This window comes from Balaenoptera ricei, chromosome 16 (genome assembly GCF_028023285.1).
Source record: "Balaenoptera ricei isolate mBalRic1 chromosome 16, mBalRic1.hap2, whole genome shotgun sequence".
In the NCBI taxonomy this organism is placed as follows: domain Eukaryota; kingdom Metazoa; phylum Chordata; class Mammalia; order Artiodactyla; family Balaenopteridae; genus Balaenoptera; species Balaenoptera ricei.
In genome coordinates, this window is record NC_082654.1 from 16,724,153 (window position 1) to 16,740,841 (window position 16,689).

The 16,689-nt window shown below is 33.5% G+C and overlaps 1 protein-coding gene across 2 annotated transcripts in view; it reads right to left on the reverse strand.

Annotated features, from left to right (window-relative positions):
- Positions 1-16,689, reverse strand: part of NHLRC2 (NHL repeat containing 2) — a 53,974-nt gene that overhangs the window by 21,754 nt on the left and 15,531 nt on the right. For both annotated transcript variants that reach the window (XM_059899948.1, XM_059899949.1), the window contains exons 3-5: positions 11,143-11,598; positions 8,554-8,675; positions 2,346-2,475 (exon numbers count right to left, since the gene is read on the reverse strand). In XM_059899948.1, coding sequence (XP_059755931.1) covers positions 2,346-2,475; positions 8,554-8,675; positions 11,143-11,598 — 708 coding nt within the window. The remainder of the gene's footprint in view (positions 1-2,345; positions 2,476-8,553; positions 8,676-11,142; positions 11,599-16,689) is intronic.

Consider the following 16,689-nt stretch of genomic DNA (forward strand, 5'->3'; position numbering starts at 1 on the left):
TCAGGTGTGTACCAAAAGCAGGGAGGCAAGACCAGTTAAGTCCTGATGGGGATGAGTATTTTTAACCCTGAAATTATTTAGAATTGCTGGCGCATGGTGATAAAAAGAAGATCGAGGTGTAGTTGGTTTTCTTATTGTTTTTAAACTCTCTACATATAATATGTCCCCTTACTGATTGCTCTTGAGACACACTGCTCCCTCTACCTTCTCAACCCCTCCCCACTGTGAGCCACTAACACAACTCTTCATTGTCAGGGCACCAAATTCCAAAAATGGAATTTTCAAAACTAACTTACACAAAATACCTAAGTTACATATATTAAGTGCAGGTAGTACCAGAAGTTCATTCAGTTACTTTATAAATATTAAAAGGTTTATAAAAAGTTAATCACAGGGCTTCCCTGGTGGCACAGTGGTTGAGAATCTGCCTGCCAATGCAGGGAACACGGGTTCGAGCCCTGGTCTGGGAAGATCCCACATGCTGCGGAGCAACTGGGCCCGTGAACCACAACTACTGAGCCTGCGCGTCTGGAGACTGTGCTCCGCAACAAGAGAGGCCGCGATAGTGAGAGGCCCGCGCACCGCAATGAAGAGTGGTCCCCGATTGCCGCAACTAGAGAAAGCCCTCGCACAGAAACGAAGACCCAACACAGCCAAAAATAAATTAAAAAAGAAAAAAAAAAGTTAATCACAATGAAAAAATTAAGGTCTTTGAATTATAACCAAATTGGCATCATAAAAAAATTATCTCAAATGTAAAATCATCCAACTAAGATGGTGCTTAAGTCACTCTATAAATATATTAAAATCATACAAACCATGTAGCTCCAAGTTCCATTTTCAATATATTCTACTAAATTTCTTTCTTCGTTACTCTGGTTTTAAACATGTAGATAACCATGTCAGCAACGCTGAGGGCCAGTGAAAAATAAGAGTACTAGCGCTCCTGAATTATCTTTTAGTCAAGTAATATATAGGTAATAAAGATTGTAAAAATAAGGCAAATCTCATTTTCAATTATCTGAGTAATTCAGTAGGATAAAGTTTTTACTTTCTAAATTAAGTTTTATTTTTTAATTTTATCTTTTTCTTCCAGTTTTATTTATATAATTGACATATATAGCACTGTATAAGTTTAAGATGTACAACATAATGATTTGACTTACATACATCATGAAATAATTACATTAAGTTTAGTGAATATCCATCACCTCATATAGATTAAGAAAGAAAAGAAAAAACAATTTTTTTCCTTGTGATGAGAACTCTTAGGATTTACTCATCTTAACTTTCATACACACATACAGCATTGTTAGTTATATTAATCATGTTGTACATTATAGCCCTACTTAAGTATCTCATAACTGGAATTTTGTACCTTTTGACCACCTTCATCCAAATCCCCCACCCCTGCCTCTGGTGACCACAAATCTGATCTCTTTCTCTATACGTTTGTTTGTTTTTTGAAGTATAATCGACTACAACTCTATGATAGCTCCTGGTACACAATGTAGTGATTTGATATTTCTATACATTGCCTAGTTACCAAAGATATTGTATTATTATTGACTATATTCCTCATGTTGTACATTGCATCCCTGTGACTCATTTCTTTTGTAACTGGAAATTTGTACCTCAATTTTCCTCACTTATTTCACTCATCCCCACCATCCCCTTCCCTGTTTGTTGTCTGTATCTATGACTCTGTTTCTGTTTTGTTATGTTTGCTCATTTGTTTTTAGATTCCACATATAGGTGAAATTATACAGTATTTGTCTTTCTCACCCTCTAGGTCCATTCATGTTGTCACAAATGGCAAGATTTCATTCTTTTTTATTCCATTGTATATAGGTAAAGTTTTTTTTTAACTACTCAAAAGAAGCTATAATAATTAAATAAAAATTTTATTGATAATCTAAAAAAAAAACCCGCTGTCATTTCTTGATTTTTCACATGACAGTAAATAAAAAGGACATTGTTAAACAGTATAGTGCGTGAATAATCTTTTGAAATTCTGAAACTATAATCCTTCCAATTTCAGAATATTCAGAACTATCTTAATTGGAAGCTGCAACTAAGATGAAACTCTTTAACATTAGAGAAATACATACCCTATCTTGTGTATAAAATATAATATGTATGTAATGTTACATGTTATATATAATGATATATTTACTCTATCTTCTATATATTACTGCTGGCTTTGTTTTTATGCAATTAACAAATCCCAAGTCATTGGTATAAAATCATAAAATAACTAGTAAAAGAATTAATCCAAATGAATGTTCCCATAATATCTTAAAAATCTTACTTTTACTTATATTTAATATCAAAAGTTTACATACCTGACCTTCCAAAAACTACATCCCAAGGAGAACTAATGGGCTGTTCTTCTCCTTTAGCTCCACCTTCTTTATCTGTACCTTGAATTCCAATGCCAGCTACAGTGCTCACCATCTCAGCTTCTAGGTCAATCTATAGACATTAATACAGGTTTTATGCAATGCATCTATTTCCAGTAGAACATACAGAAAACATGTACTTTATTTACAGTATGTGTGAACTTATTATATGTTAATTAATAAAACTGAGTGGTTTTTAGTGTGTAAAAAAAAAATGTGCAACATAAATACTTAAAAAAAAAAAGCTTTAAAAACAGGCTAATCAAGTACATGGTGACCTTGTTATTGAAATGCATAAAACTCAGTCCTTTTCATTTCTCCATCCGTCCATTGCCCCACTTTCCTCTTACTCCCCTCCCTCATCATGCCTCTACCAGAACTGCTGTTGATCTCATCTCAACTATAAAATACTTTAAAAGCAGGTGAAATTTGAAAATTTAAAGCAGAATCAAGGGAAACACTTGCTTCTTAAAATTAAATGTATGTATTTCAATTATGCTTGGCTAGTAATTGACACATATGGAGCTTAATATGTGGTAAGAACTAATCCAAGTATCATCCATCCATCCATCCATCCATCTTAATAACCCTATGACTGTGATTTTGATTACTTTAGAGGAAACTGAGGCACAGATCATTAAGATCCCAAGATCCCACAGCTAGTAAGTCAAGGATCTTGGATTTGAACCAGTTCTAGCTCTACTACGTTATATTGCCTCTGCTTCATAAACCAAAAAATCAATGCATTCTACTGAAAAAAGAGGCTCTGGTTTCATCTCCTGAGACACTTTCAACATTTTATCATGAAAAATTTCAAACACAGAGAAAGCTGAAAGAATACTGCACCAAATATCCATATATCAACAGTTCACTGACTTGCTTTATCACATATCTCATCCAGCTATCAATCCTTCAATTCATTTATATTTTTTGATGCATTTCAAAGTAAATCATGAACATTAGTACACTGTCCCTAAATATTTCAGTAGGCTTGTCATTAACTAGAATTCCATATTTTTTCAGATCTCCTTTTTCCTTTTTTGAGGCAAAACTTACAACGAAATGCACAAATCTTAAGTGTATCACCTGATAAATTCTCAAAAATGCATAAACCTGTGTGGCCCCAACTTATATAAAGATACAGAATGTTACCTTCACTCCAGAAAGTTCCCTCATACCTCTTTCCAGTCCTTCTTGACCCCAGTGGCAAACAGTGTTAATTTTTTTTTTTCCATCACAGATTAGTTGTAACTCTTCTAGGATCTCAGATAAATGGAATCATACAGTAATGAACTCTTTTGTGTGAAGCTTCTTTCATTTAACATGTTTGAGATTTATTCATGTTCCTTTTTATTGCTGAGCAGTATTCCATATAAGGAATACATCACAGTTCATTTATTTATTTTCTTACTGACAGACAGCTGGGCTAATTTCCAGTTTGGGGGCCTTCAAATAGAGTTGCTATTAATATTCTTGTGTAAGCCTCTTTGTGGACATGCTTTCACTTCTCTTGGGTACACACAGAGGGCTGTAGCTGCTATGTTATAGGGCAAGTATATGATTAGTTTGATTTAAAAAACTCCCAAAAGGTTTTCTCCAGTGCTCTATCATTTTCTATTCCCACCAATGATGTATGAGAGAGTTCAAACTGCTCCACATCCTTGCCAACCTATGCTATTGTCAGTCTTTTTAATTTTAACCATTATACTGGCTATACAGTGGTATTTCATTGTGGTTTGAACGTACATTTCCTTCTCAGCTCATGATGTTGATCACTTTTCTATGTACTTGTGGTCATTCTTATATCTTTTTGAAAAATATTCAAATCTTTGGCTCATTTTTCATTGGTTTGCCTTCTCATTTTTCAGTTGTAGAAGCCTTTATATTTCATGGATACTAATCCCCTTCATAGATGTGTTTTTGTGAATTTTTGTGACTATTTTCTGACAGCCTGTGGCTTTTCACTTTAACAGTGAAGTTTAATAGAAGTTTTATATTTAGATAAATTTGAATTTATAGTTTTTTTCTTTTATGATTTTTGTTTCTGTGTCCTGTCTTTGAGAAACCTTTGCCTACATGCAAGTCACAAGGATATTCTCAAGTTTTCTTGTAAAAGCTTCATAGTTTTAGCATTTACATTTAGGTCTGTGATGCATCTTGAATTGATGTTTGTATATGGTGTGTGAAGTAGGGGTCATGTTTATTTTTTCCCCATGTTGGTATTTAGTTGTTCAAGCACATGTGCAGAAATGACTTTCCTTTCTCCCCTGATTGATTTGATGCTTTTTAGAAAATCAAGTAACATGTAAACACTGATGTGTATAAAATTGATGACTGATAAGAACCTGCAGTACAAAACAAACAAACAAAAAAAACAACTAATACTAAACTTTCTTTGGGTTATTTGTATGGAATGTATATAATTATATAATGTAATTTGTATTTGTATATATGTTAATATAAATGTTTCAGACATTACATGAAATTTCTAAAAATCTTATATGTTCTGGTATAATGTTATAAGTCATAATTCTAGTTATTACTTTAAAATGTATATCTCAGAAATAACTAAATTTCCTTGTCAATTGTATTATTATGAACTTTCATCAAATCTTTAACTGTGGTCATTTTTAAGTCTTTTGTCATTTACAGACAGTTCTGGGTGTACTCTGATGCTTTCGCAAAAATGTTCCTATAAAAGGGTTTCATCTTCAAGGAATTCATGCAAAAGACTCTGACAAGTATAGGTTTCTGGTAACTGACTATACTGCTGAACTGAATGAATAAGCATTTTCAGAACTCTAATGGAAAACTGATGAATTCATAAAAGTGCTAACAAAAGATCAAGATAAAAAAAATTAATTACATGGGACTGAGTGAACTGATGAGGATGATTATAATTTTTGTGACTTTCTCTTTGAATAAAAAAAAAATCCCACAAGGACTCAGAGGCAAAAAATATACAAATCAATTTTCACTGCAAAGTAAAGGAGCTGTTACAGTGGAGGATTACTGGACTGAATGTCAATATTATGACATAGTATGAGTGTGTTTCGTGTTTGGTAATTGCAATCTGTTGCTTTTGTTGTGGTCATCCATTTACAATGCTTGGTGTCAGTTTATTTATCTCTTGTAAAAATAAAATACAGTGTGTGTGTGTGTGGAAAAAAAAAGGTGAAAAGACAACTCACAGAATGTGGGAAAGTACTGAAAATCATATATCTGATAAGGAATTTGCATCCAGAATATATAAAGAACTCTTACAACTCAATAATAAAAAACACAAAACACCCAATAAAAAATTGTCAAAGAATCTGAATAGACACTTCTCAAAAGAAGATAAACAAATGGTCCATATACGTAGGAAAAGATGCTCAACATCATTCCTCATTAGAGAAATGCATATTCCAAACCACAATGATAGGCCACTTCACACCTAGTAGAATGCCTAGAAGTTTAAAAACGGAAAATGAAAAAAAAAAAAGAAAGAAAATGGAAAATGATAAGTAATGGTGAAGATATGGAGAAATTGGAACCCACATATATTGCAGATAGAAATGTAAAATGATGCAACCACTGTGGTTTAGCACATTCTCAAAAAGTTAAACACAAAATATAAAACATACGAATCAACACTTCCAGTATTTACACACCTACCCAAGAGAAATAAAAATGTATGTCCACACAATACTTATATGTGAATTATTTATAAATAGCCAAAAATTGGAAAACACCTTAAATGTCCACCAACTGGTAAAAGGATAACATGTGGTTTATACATGCAATAGAATGCTATCCAGCAATACAAAGGAATTAATTACTGACATGTTACATCATCAATGAACCTCAAAAACATTACACAGAATGAAAGAAGCCAGACACATAAGACCATATATTGTATGATTCTGTGTATATGAAATGTTCAAAGAGGCAAATTTACAGAGACAAAAAGTAGATTAGGGCTGGGGGTGGGAACGGGGATTAACTGTAATTTGGCATGAGGGTTCTTCCTAGGAGGATGAAAATGTTCTAAAAATGATTTATGGTGATGGTTACACAACTTGTTAAATTTACTAAAAATTCCTGAATTATATTCATGAAATGGGTGACCTTTGTACTATGTAAAATATATCACAATAAAGTTGTTAAAAACACACACACACAAAATACTACATGGTTTACAAGGTCACAGATAAATAAGAAGATGTGAATTAAACATATCAGAAAGGCTGCCTATAGGAGTACTTATGTACAGGGAATGGCAGGGGAAATGGGAATGGAGATGAAGAGGAATTTACAAATTAATAAATAAGTTAATCTAACAAGAGACAGGTTGGGATGAAACAATGATGTTCATGAGCTGTGAATGTAGGAGTATGATCAACCCTCTGCAAAGGAGATCTTAAACAAATGTAAAATACAATAAATATTTTATACTTTTAAAACAAAAGGAAGAAATCATAATTCTCTCATTTCCATTTTTGCAGACACTAAACTAAGTCATAAAAATGACTTCGAGTAACCTATATTTGTTATAATGATTATGCTACTTAAAAAGTATTTGAAATGCAGTCAATACTCCAAAACCCACTAAGTCCTAAAGCAAGAGAAATAACATAAAATCAAAAAAGGACAAGTACTCCCTGTATGTTGTGGGCTACGTATCTTACTACTTCAATATCCTGTTAGATATCTATGACACTATGGTGAATTTTAGAAGCATAGAACCCCCAAAAGATAATGATAAAGAAATACTGACCTCTAAGGAGTTAGTAACATAAAAGCACTTTTCCCAGAGTATACAACATTAAGCTATTAGTCCTATGAAAAGTTCTGCCTAAAAAGGGCTCCTTGGTGAAATAAGTTTAGAAATACCACACACACATCCCCCCACTAGTGTATTCACAATATATTAGCATATTAAAATATATTAGCAAGACTTTCAAAAAATAAGTCTGCTTTAATTTATAAATCTACAAAATCCTTTTTTCATGTAACATCATTTCATATTAAGAGGAATTTACACTTTAGAAAATGCTTCATTCTACAGATGTTATTTGCTCATAAATTCATTCAACAAATATCTAATAAACACCTACTGTGGGCCAGGCACTGTTATAGGTGCTTAGGATTTCAGTAGTAAAGAAAACAAATGTCATACCCCCATGGAGATTTACATTACAGTGGTTATTATTAAATGTTCTACATATGTTTTTTCCTATTATATATATATTAGTTGATAATTTTGTAATATAAATGGTCAAAAATATCGAGAGAGAGAAATAGCGAGAAAAGCAAGGAAGTACCTAAATGTACTTAGGTACAATATGTAGTACATATATGTTCAGACAGAATGGGTTAGATGAACTTACTTATTTTCCAAATAGAAATAACAACTTAAAGACCAACAGGTTACAGTCAGAATACTCATCAATAAGAAATGTTTAAAATAACTAGATAATACTATGCAGTCATAGTCATATGACTAACATGGAAAAAAACAGTTAAAAAAAGAATGTAGAAATTATGTATGTACATTATGATTCCATTTGTTTAAAAAAGAAGATTCTCTAGAGACAGTCCTTTCAATATAAAATTATTTGTACATGAGTAGAAAATTTCTGAAGACACAAATTTTAACAATGGTTGGTTATCCCTGGAGAGCCTGAATAGATAATTAGGAGACCTTTTTTACCTTTATGTATTAATTCATTTTTTTAAAAACAAGATCATATATTACTTTTATAATGAGATAAAAGAAATTTTAAGACTAATTGACAGATAAGTATTCCCAGACAAAGTATAAGAGCTGAAGGGATGCAGGAGTGGTATGGTTTTTTTTTTTTCTAAGTTTGAGAAAATTTAACTGAAAAAGGACAAAGCATCACTTTATAAATAGTAGTTAGGAAAATACCTCAAAATGAGGAGCTTTTGGGTGATTAGGTACATGACTTTAAAATAAAGGATTAAAAAAACGATTTGATGGGTTTGTCTAAGAATAAAGTTAAAGCAAGTAACCTCAGAAAAAAGCTGAATGAGGATGATCTGAAGTATCTAAGCAACACCCTCTCACTTCAAATATTTATGTAGCAAGTAAATATAAGTTTTTCTGATGAGAAGGATTAAAACTTAATTTAAAATGGAAAATTACCTTTCTTATAAGGTGGTTTTCTGTATCTGCCACATATATGATATTATCCATTATGGCTACACCTTGTGGTGAGTTAAAAGTTGACTCTGAAAACATTCCATCTTTTCTTCCAGGGTTGGGTCCTACAAGACAAGATAGCCGTAAGACAAAATTTTTCCACTTAGAGTTATCTCAAAGTAACACCGAAAAAATAAAATTTGTATTTAAAGCTGGGATTTTAATATAAATAACTTGATACTTCTACCTAAAAACTAAACTGTATCCCAAGATACCTATTTTTCTCAAGAGTAAATTTTGCTAATGACAGGGCTTACTAGATAATGGTTACTAGTACACTTTAGTAGTATATATCAGAAGAAATTACTTCAAAAAGCATCTGAATTACCTATTATCTAGACTAGAAAGAATTAAAAAATAACTTAAATCTTTTACAATCTAGATGAATGATTTTTAACAATTTTGGAAGATAAACTCCTTTGATTATAACTGAAAATTACAAACCCTTTCCTTACAAAAATACACACGCCCATAAAATGTCACAGGAATTTCAAGGGGTTCCTAAATCATGAGGATCATTCAAGCATTTCTTAATAGCCCATGAATCCCAAGTTAACAGACTTCGTTTAAACACTAGCTCTTCCTAGCTGATTATCTGGGCAAGTTCTGTGTGTCTCAGTTTCTCTTTTGTAAAATGGAATTAATAATATACCTAACTCATAGCACTCTGAGGACCAAATAGTACAGGTAAAGTGCTTAGAAAAATGCCAGGCATATTTTTGTTTGCTCTTATTACTATTATTAATAATACTATTTATTATTGTTGGTGATGAGAGTTCCCTGGGGAAAAAAAAGGGAGAGTACTGTGATCACTTCAGATTGGAAAATACTGTATACTATAACCTCCTCTCATATATTCATGAGATACATTAGGCAGAGTAAAAGATCTGAGTACAGTGACACCACCACCACCAAAAATCTTTTAAAGCACATCTGACCAGTATTTCCTGAGTGTATCTGACCACAGAATTCTTTTTTAAAAATTGTAGAATAACTATAAGTTTATCACAAGATGACAATATTCCTAGAAACACGTTTGGAAAAGGTAGCTTGCTGCTGGTTCCTCTGTTTAACAAAGGAGAATATCCATCTAAACTATTTAGAAAATTTTAGAATCTATTAAAAACTTTTAACCATTTAAATGTAACTTGCTATAACAGATGCTTTTTGAGTAACAACTGTCAGAACTTCCTGTTATTAACCAAAATACCAAGTTGCCCAAGCAAAATAAACAACACAGAACACACACAAACTCTAACAGAAACAACAAACAAGAAACAAATGAATTCAAGAGCTAAGGGAATGATACCTTGGCATACTAAGAATAGCCCCAGGGCTTAGGAAACAATCAGTTTATTTTTCAGTTTATTTATTAGTTTATCTGCATCAGGAATGTTGATATCCCTACTTTATGTACTAACACTGCATGTGTGACTAAAGTAGGATTGCAAAGAGATGAATTACTTTTCTCTTTGACTAATTATGTTGTCAGATGTCAGTTCAGCCTGGTGAGCAGGATTAATAATGTACTTAACAGATTTTATTAATTATATGTCAATAAGAGCCCTTTTTAGATCAAGACCAGGGAGATATGGAAGAAAATGATCTATGCCTGTATGATACTTTTATTTCACTACAACCAAATGGAATGGATTCAGAAGTATGCTTAAGTTCTTATGGAAGGAGAGAAAAGTATAATAATATACAAATCCTACGTTATTTCATAATCTAAGACTCAACTTCCTAGGGTATTGTTGTGGTCTTAAAAAACATATGGCTAGGGACTTCCTTGGTGGCGCAGTGGTTAAGAATCCGCCTGCCAATGCAGGGGACATGGGTTCGAGCCCTGGTCCGGGAAGCTCCCACATGCCGCAGAGCAACTAAGCCCGTGCGCCACAACTACTGAGCCTGTGCTCTAGAGCCCACGAGCCACAACTACTCAGCCTGCGTGCCACAACTACTGAAGCCCGCTTGCCTAGAGCCTGTGCTCCGCAACAAGAGAAGCCACCACAATGAGAAGGCCGTGCACCGCAACGAAGAGTAGCCCCCACTCGCTGCAACTAGAGAAAGCCCGCACGCAGCAACAAAGACCCAACGCAGCCATAAACAAACAAACAAATAAATATATATATATACATATATATGGCTATATTTTGATGGAAAGTGAAATACTTCCATTTAAAATGCCCAACATCTAAAATGTATATAATACTTTCATAAGATACAATAGTGTGGCAGTTTTTTGAAAAAACAAGATGGGATATATGAATATACTTGAAAATTACACAAAAGATTTCCTCCTTTTGATCTTAATGGAGTTTTTTGGGTAGTTTTGTTTGTTTTTGAGGGAGTGAGAAGAGATTAATTCAGACACAATTAACAAAATAATTTCTGATGAAGTTAAAATCAGTCTATATTGCCCTTCTACAATTAGTTCTTATTTATAAATTTCAATTTTAATACATTTCCTTGAACTATTTTTTTACATGTATAATGTAAAATACATTATATAACATAATTAGCAAACTTTACCTCCAATGCTGTACTGAATTTGTCCATTCCTCCAGACGACCAAAATTCTATGATGTCCAGTGTCTGCTATTACCAATCTATTAGAAACATGGTCTACTGTTACTTTGCCAGGAAACAGCAATGGTGAAGGTGGCAAAGAATCTTTATAGAGTTTTATTCCAATTTTATTATCTCTGATCTGTCCCCTGTCTTTGTAATATTTTAAAGCTATTGAAGTATATAAAAGTAATTTCTCTCTATGTCCTTCTCCAATCAAAGAAAACAACATGTTTCCACGGGGTCCAAGTATGATCAGAGTTGGCCAGCAGGAAACTTCTAGTTCTTGCCAAAGGCTGGCATCTGCATCATTAACCACAGGGTGGGTGATGTTGTATCGAAGAATAGCACTCTTAACGTTATCCAGGACTTTTTCATTTGGAAACTTAGCCGAGTGAACACCAACAATCAGAAGACCATCTAAACGGGAAAAATTATATGTTGAACATTATGAACTATTAAAGTTTGAATATCACCATCCACATATTAGGTTTTGGGCCATAAATAAGTATAAACAGTCAGAGATTTAAAAAAGAGGAAACACAGAACTAAATTAGTATCTTCAACTGCATTTACACTCATGAATAAAAAATTAACATTTAAATATAAATTCAAACACATATGATCAAAACCATGCAGCTATTTTAAGTTTAAAACCCTGTGTCCTTTATCTAGATAAAGCTTTAAAATAATATTCTCTATTTTCTTAGAAGATGTTGAAATTTTATAACTTTTTTCCACCTGTTTTAAGCACCTTTGAAATTCACAGTGACTATGATTGCTTTTTGTTGGTATTTATTATCACATTACCCTCTTAAATTTTTCTGACCTAATTCTATTATAGATTAACATAATGAATATGAACAAGATGTTTCCATAAGGTCTTTGATTTATTTAAAATTCCTATTGTATAGTTCTTAGAACAAACCTTGTTGTAGACAGCAGACCTGCTGAAAACTAAAAACTAAAAACAACATATTTCTTCTACCTAATCAATACAGTATATCAAGAAAATAATATAGAAAGAAAAAGTATGAAGTGTTAGGCTGGATTCAGAGAAAAACTCAGCATTGATTACCAAGTAACATGTTATCTCGGGCATGTTACTTAATCTCTCTGTGAATCAGTTTTCTTATTTGTAAAATGGGAAAATAATAGGAATTGCCTCATAGGTCAGTTTTGAGGATTTAAAAAGATAATCTGTATAAGGCATTTAGCATAGTACCTAGTCTACTGTAAAACTTCAACAAATGTTCATTATTATTATTTTTTAAAGTTATAAGTACAAAGATAACCAATAAAATAAAATAAAACCAATAAAAGAGAAATACAACATTTTCTATATATCAAAAGAAATCAGTAAAGTAAAATAGCAAAAAAGCACACCATGTTGAGAAACAGCAAGTAAAACCTAATACACAAAATAACACAATAACTATACATAATAATACTTATAAATAAATGTGAATGGGTTTAACTCATCTACTAAAAAGATTTGGATCAGAAAAGCTAAAAATAAAGATATGCACAAACATACGTGGGCAGAGAGCCTCCCATCAAGCCTCTTAGATAGCCTCAACCACCAGAGGGCAGACAGCAGAAGCAAGAAAACTACAATCCTGCAGCCTGTGGACCAAAAACCACAGTTACAGAAAGACAGACAAGATGAAAAGGCAGAGGGCTATATACCAGACGAAGGAACAAGAAAAAACCCCAGAAAAACAACTAAATGAAGTGGAGATAGGCAACCTTCCAGAAAAAGAATTCAGAATAATAATAGTGAAGATGATCCAGGATCTCGGAATAAGAATGGAGGCAAAGATTGAGAAGATGCAAGAAATGATTAACAAAGACCTAGAAGAATTAAAGAACAAACAAACAGAGATGAACAATACAATAACTGAAATGAAAACTACACTAGAAGGAATCAATAGCAGAATAACTGAGGCAGAAGAACGGATAAGTGGCCTGGAAGACAGAATGGTGGAATTCACTGCTGCGGAACAGACTAAGGAAAAAAGAATGAAAAGAAATTAAGACAGCCTAAGAGACTTCTTGGACAACATTAAACGCAACAACATTCGCATTATAGGCGTCCCAGATGGAGAAGAGAGAGAGAAAGGACCAGAGAAAGTATTTGAAGAGATTATAGTCGAAAACTTCCCTAACATGGGAAAGGAAATAGCCACGCAAGTCCAGGAAGTGCAGAGAGTCCCATACAGGATAAACCCAAGGAGAAACACGCCGAGACACATAGTAATCAAAGTGGCAAAAATTAAAGACAAAGAAAAATTATTGAAAGCAGCAAGGGAAAAATGACAAATAACATACAAGGGAACTCCCATAAGGTTAACAGCTGATTTCTCAGCAGAAACTCTACAAGCCAGAAGGGAGTGGCATGATATACTTAAAGTGATGAAAGGGAAGAACCTACAACCAAGATTACTCTACCCGGCAAGGATCTCATTTAGATTTGATGGAGAAATCAAAAGCTTTACAGACAAGCAAAAGCTAAGAGAATTCAGCACCACCAAACCAGCTCTACAACAAATGCTAAAGGAACTTCTCTAAGTGGGAAACACAAGAGAAGAAAAGGACCTACAAAAACAAACCCAAAACAATTGAGAAAATGGTCATAGGAACATACATATCGATTATTACCTTAAACGTGAATGGATTAAATGCTCCAACCAAAAGACACAGGCTTGCTGAATGGATACAAAAACAAGACCCGTATATATGCTGTCTACAAGAGACCCACTTTAGACCTAGGGACACATACAGACTGAAAGTGAGGGGATGGAAAAAGACATCCCATGCAAATGGAAATCAAAAGAAAGCTGGAGTAGCTATACTCATATCAGAAAAAATAGACTTTAAAATAAAGAATGTTACAAGAGACAAGGAAGGACACTACATAATGATCAAAGGATCAATCCAAGAAGAAGATATAACAATTATAAATATATATGCACCCAACATAGGAGCACCTCAATACATAAGGCAACTGCTAACAGCTATAAAAGAGGAAATTGACAGTAACACAATAATAGTGGGGGACTTTAACACCTCACTTACACCAATGGACAGATCATCCAAAACGAAAATAAATAAGGAAACAGAAGCTTTAAATGACACAATAGACCAGATAGATTTAATTGATATTTATAAGACATTCCATCCAAAAACAGATTACACATTCTTCTCAGGTGCGCACGGAACATTCTCCAGGATAGATCACATCTTGGGCCACAAATCAAGCCTCAGTAAATTTAAGAAAACTGAAATCATATCAAGCATCTTTTCTGACCACAACGCTATGAGATTAGAAATGAATTACAGGGAAAAAAACGTAAAAAAGACAAACACATGGAGGCTAAACAATACGTTACTAAATAACCAAGAGATCACTGAAGAAATCAAAAAGGAAATCAAAAAATACCTAGAGACAAATGACAATGAAAACACAACGACCCGAAACCTACGGGATGCAGCAAAAGCAGTTCTAAGAGGGAAGTTTATAGCTATACAAGCCTACCTAAAGAAACAAGAAAAATCTCAAGTAAACAATCTAACCTTACACCTAAAGAAACTAGAGAAAGAAGAACAAACAAAACCCAAAGTTAGCAGAAGGAAAGAAATCATAAAGATCCGAGCGGAAATAAATGAAATAGAAACAAAGAAAACAATAGCAAACATCAACAAAACTAAAAGCTGGTTCTTTGAGAAGATAAACAAAATTGATAAGCCATTAGCCAGACTCATCAAGAAAAAGAGGGAGAGGACTCAAATCATTAAAATCAGAAATGAAAAAGGAGAAGTTACAACAGACACCGCAGAAATACAAGGCATCCTAAGAGACTACTACAAGCAACTTTATGCCAATAAAATGGACAACCTGGAGGAAATGGACAAATTCTTAGAAAGGTACAACCTTCTAAGACTGAACCAGGAAGAAACAGAAAATATGAACAGACCAATCACAAGTAATGAAATTGAAACTGTGATTTAAAATCTTCCAACAAACAAAAGTCCAGGACCAGATGGCTTCACAGGTGAATTCTATCAAACATTTAGAGAAGAGCTAACACCCATCCTTCTCAAACTCTTCCAAAAAACTGCAGAGGAAGGAACACTCCCAAACTCATTCTATGAGGCCACCATCACCCTGATACCAAAACCAGACAAAGATACTACAAAAAAAGAAAATTACAGACCAATATCAGTGATGAATATAGATGCAAAATTCCTCAACAAAATACTAGCAAACAGAATCCAACAACACATTAAAAGGATCATACACCATGATCAAGTGGGATTTATCCCAGGGATGCAAGGATCCTTCAATATACGCAAATCAATCAATGTGATACACCACATTAACAAATTGAAGAATAAAAACCATATGATCATCTCAACAGATGCAGAAAAAGCTTTTGACAAAATTCAACACCCATTTATGATAAAAACTCTCCAGAAAGTGGGCATAGAGGGAACCTACCTCAACACAATAAAGGCCTTATATGACAAACCCACAGCAAACATCATTTTCAATGGTGAAAAACTGAAAGCATTTCCTCTAAGATCAGGAACGAGACAAGGATGTCCACTCTCACCGCTATTATTCAACATAGTTCTGGAAGTCCTAGCCACGGCAATCAGAGAAGAAAAAGAAATAAAAGGAATACAAATTGGAAAAGAAGAAGTAAAACTGTCACTGTTTGCAGGTGACATGATACTATACATAGAGAATCCTAAAACTGCCACCAGAAAACTGCTAGAGCTAATTAATGAATATGGTAAAGTTGCAGGATACAAAATTAATGCACAGAAATCTCTTGCATTCCTATACACTAATGATGAAAAATCTGAAAGAGAAATTAAGGAAACACTCCCACTTACCACTGCAACAAAAAGAATAAAATACCTAGGAATAAACCTACCTAGGGAGACAAAAGACCTGTATGCAGAAAACTATAAGACACTGATGAAAGAAATTAAAGATGATACCAACAGATGGAGAGATATACCATGTTCTTGGATTGGAAGAATCAACATTGTGAAAATGACTATACTACCCAAAGCAGTCTACAGATTCAATGCAATCCCTATCAAACTACCAATGACATTTTTTATGGAGCTAGAACAAATCATCTTAAAATTTGTATGGAGGCACAAAAGACCCCGAATAGCCAAAGCAGTCTTGAGGGAAAAAAATGGAGCTGGAGGAATCAGACTCCCTGACTTCAGACTATACTACAAAGCTACAGTAATCAAGACAATATGGTACTGGCACAAAAACAGAAACATAGATCAATGGAACAAATTAGAAAGTCCAGAGATAAACCCACGCACCTATGGTCAAGTAATCTATGACAAAGGAGGCAAAGATATACAATGGAGAAAAGACAGTCTCTTCAATAAGTGGTGCTGGGAAAACTGGACAGCTACATGTAAAAGAATGAAATTAGAATACTCCCTAACACCATACACAAAAATAAACTCAAAATG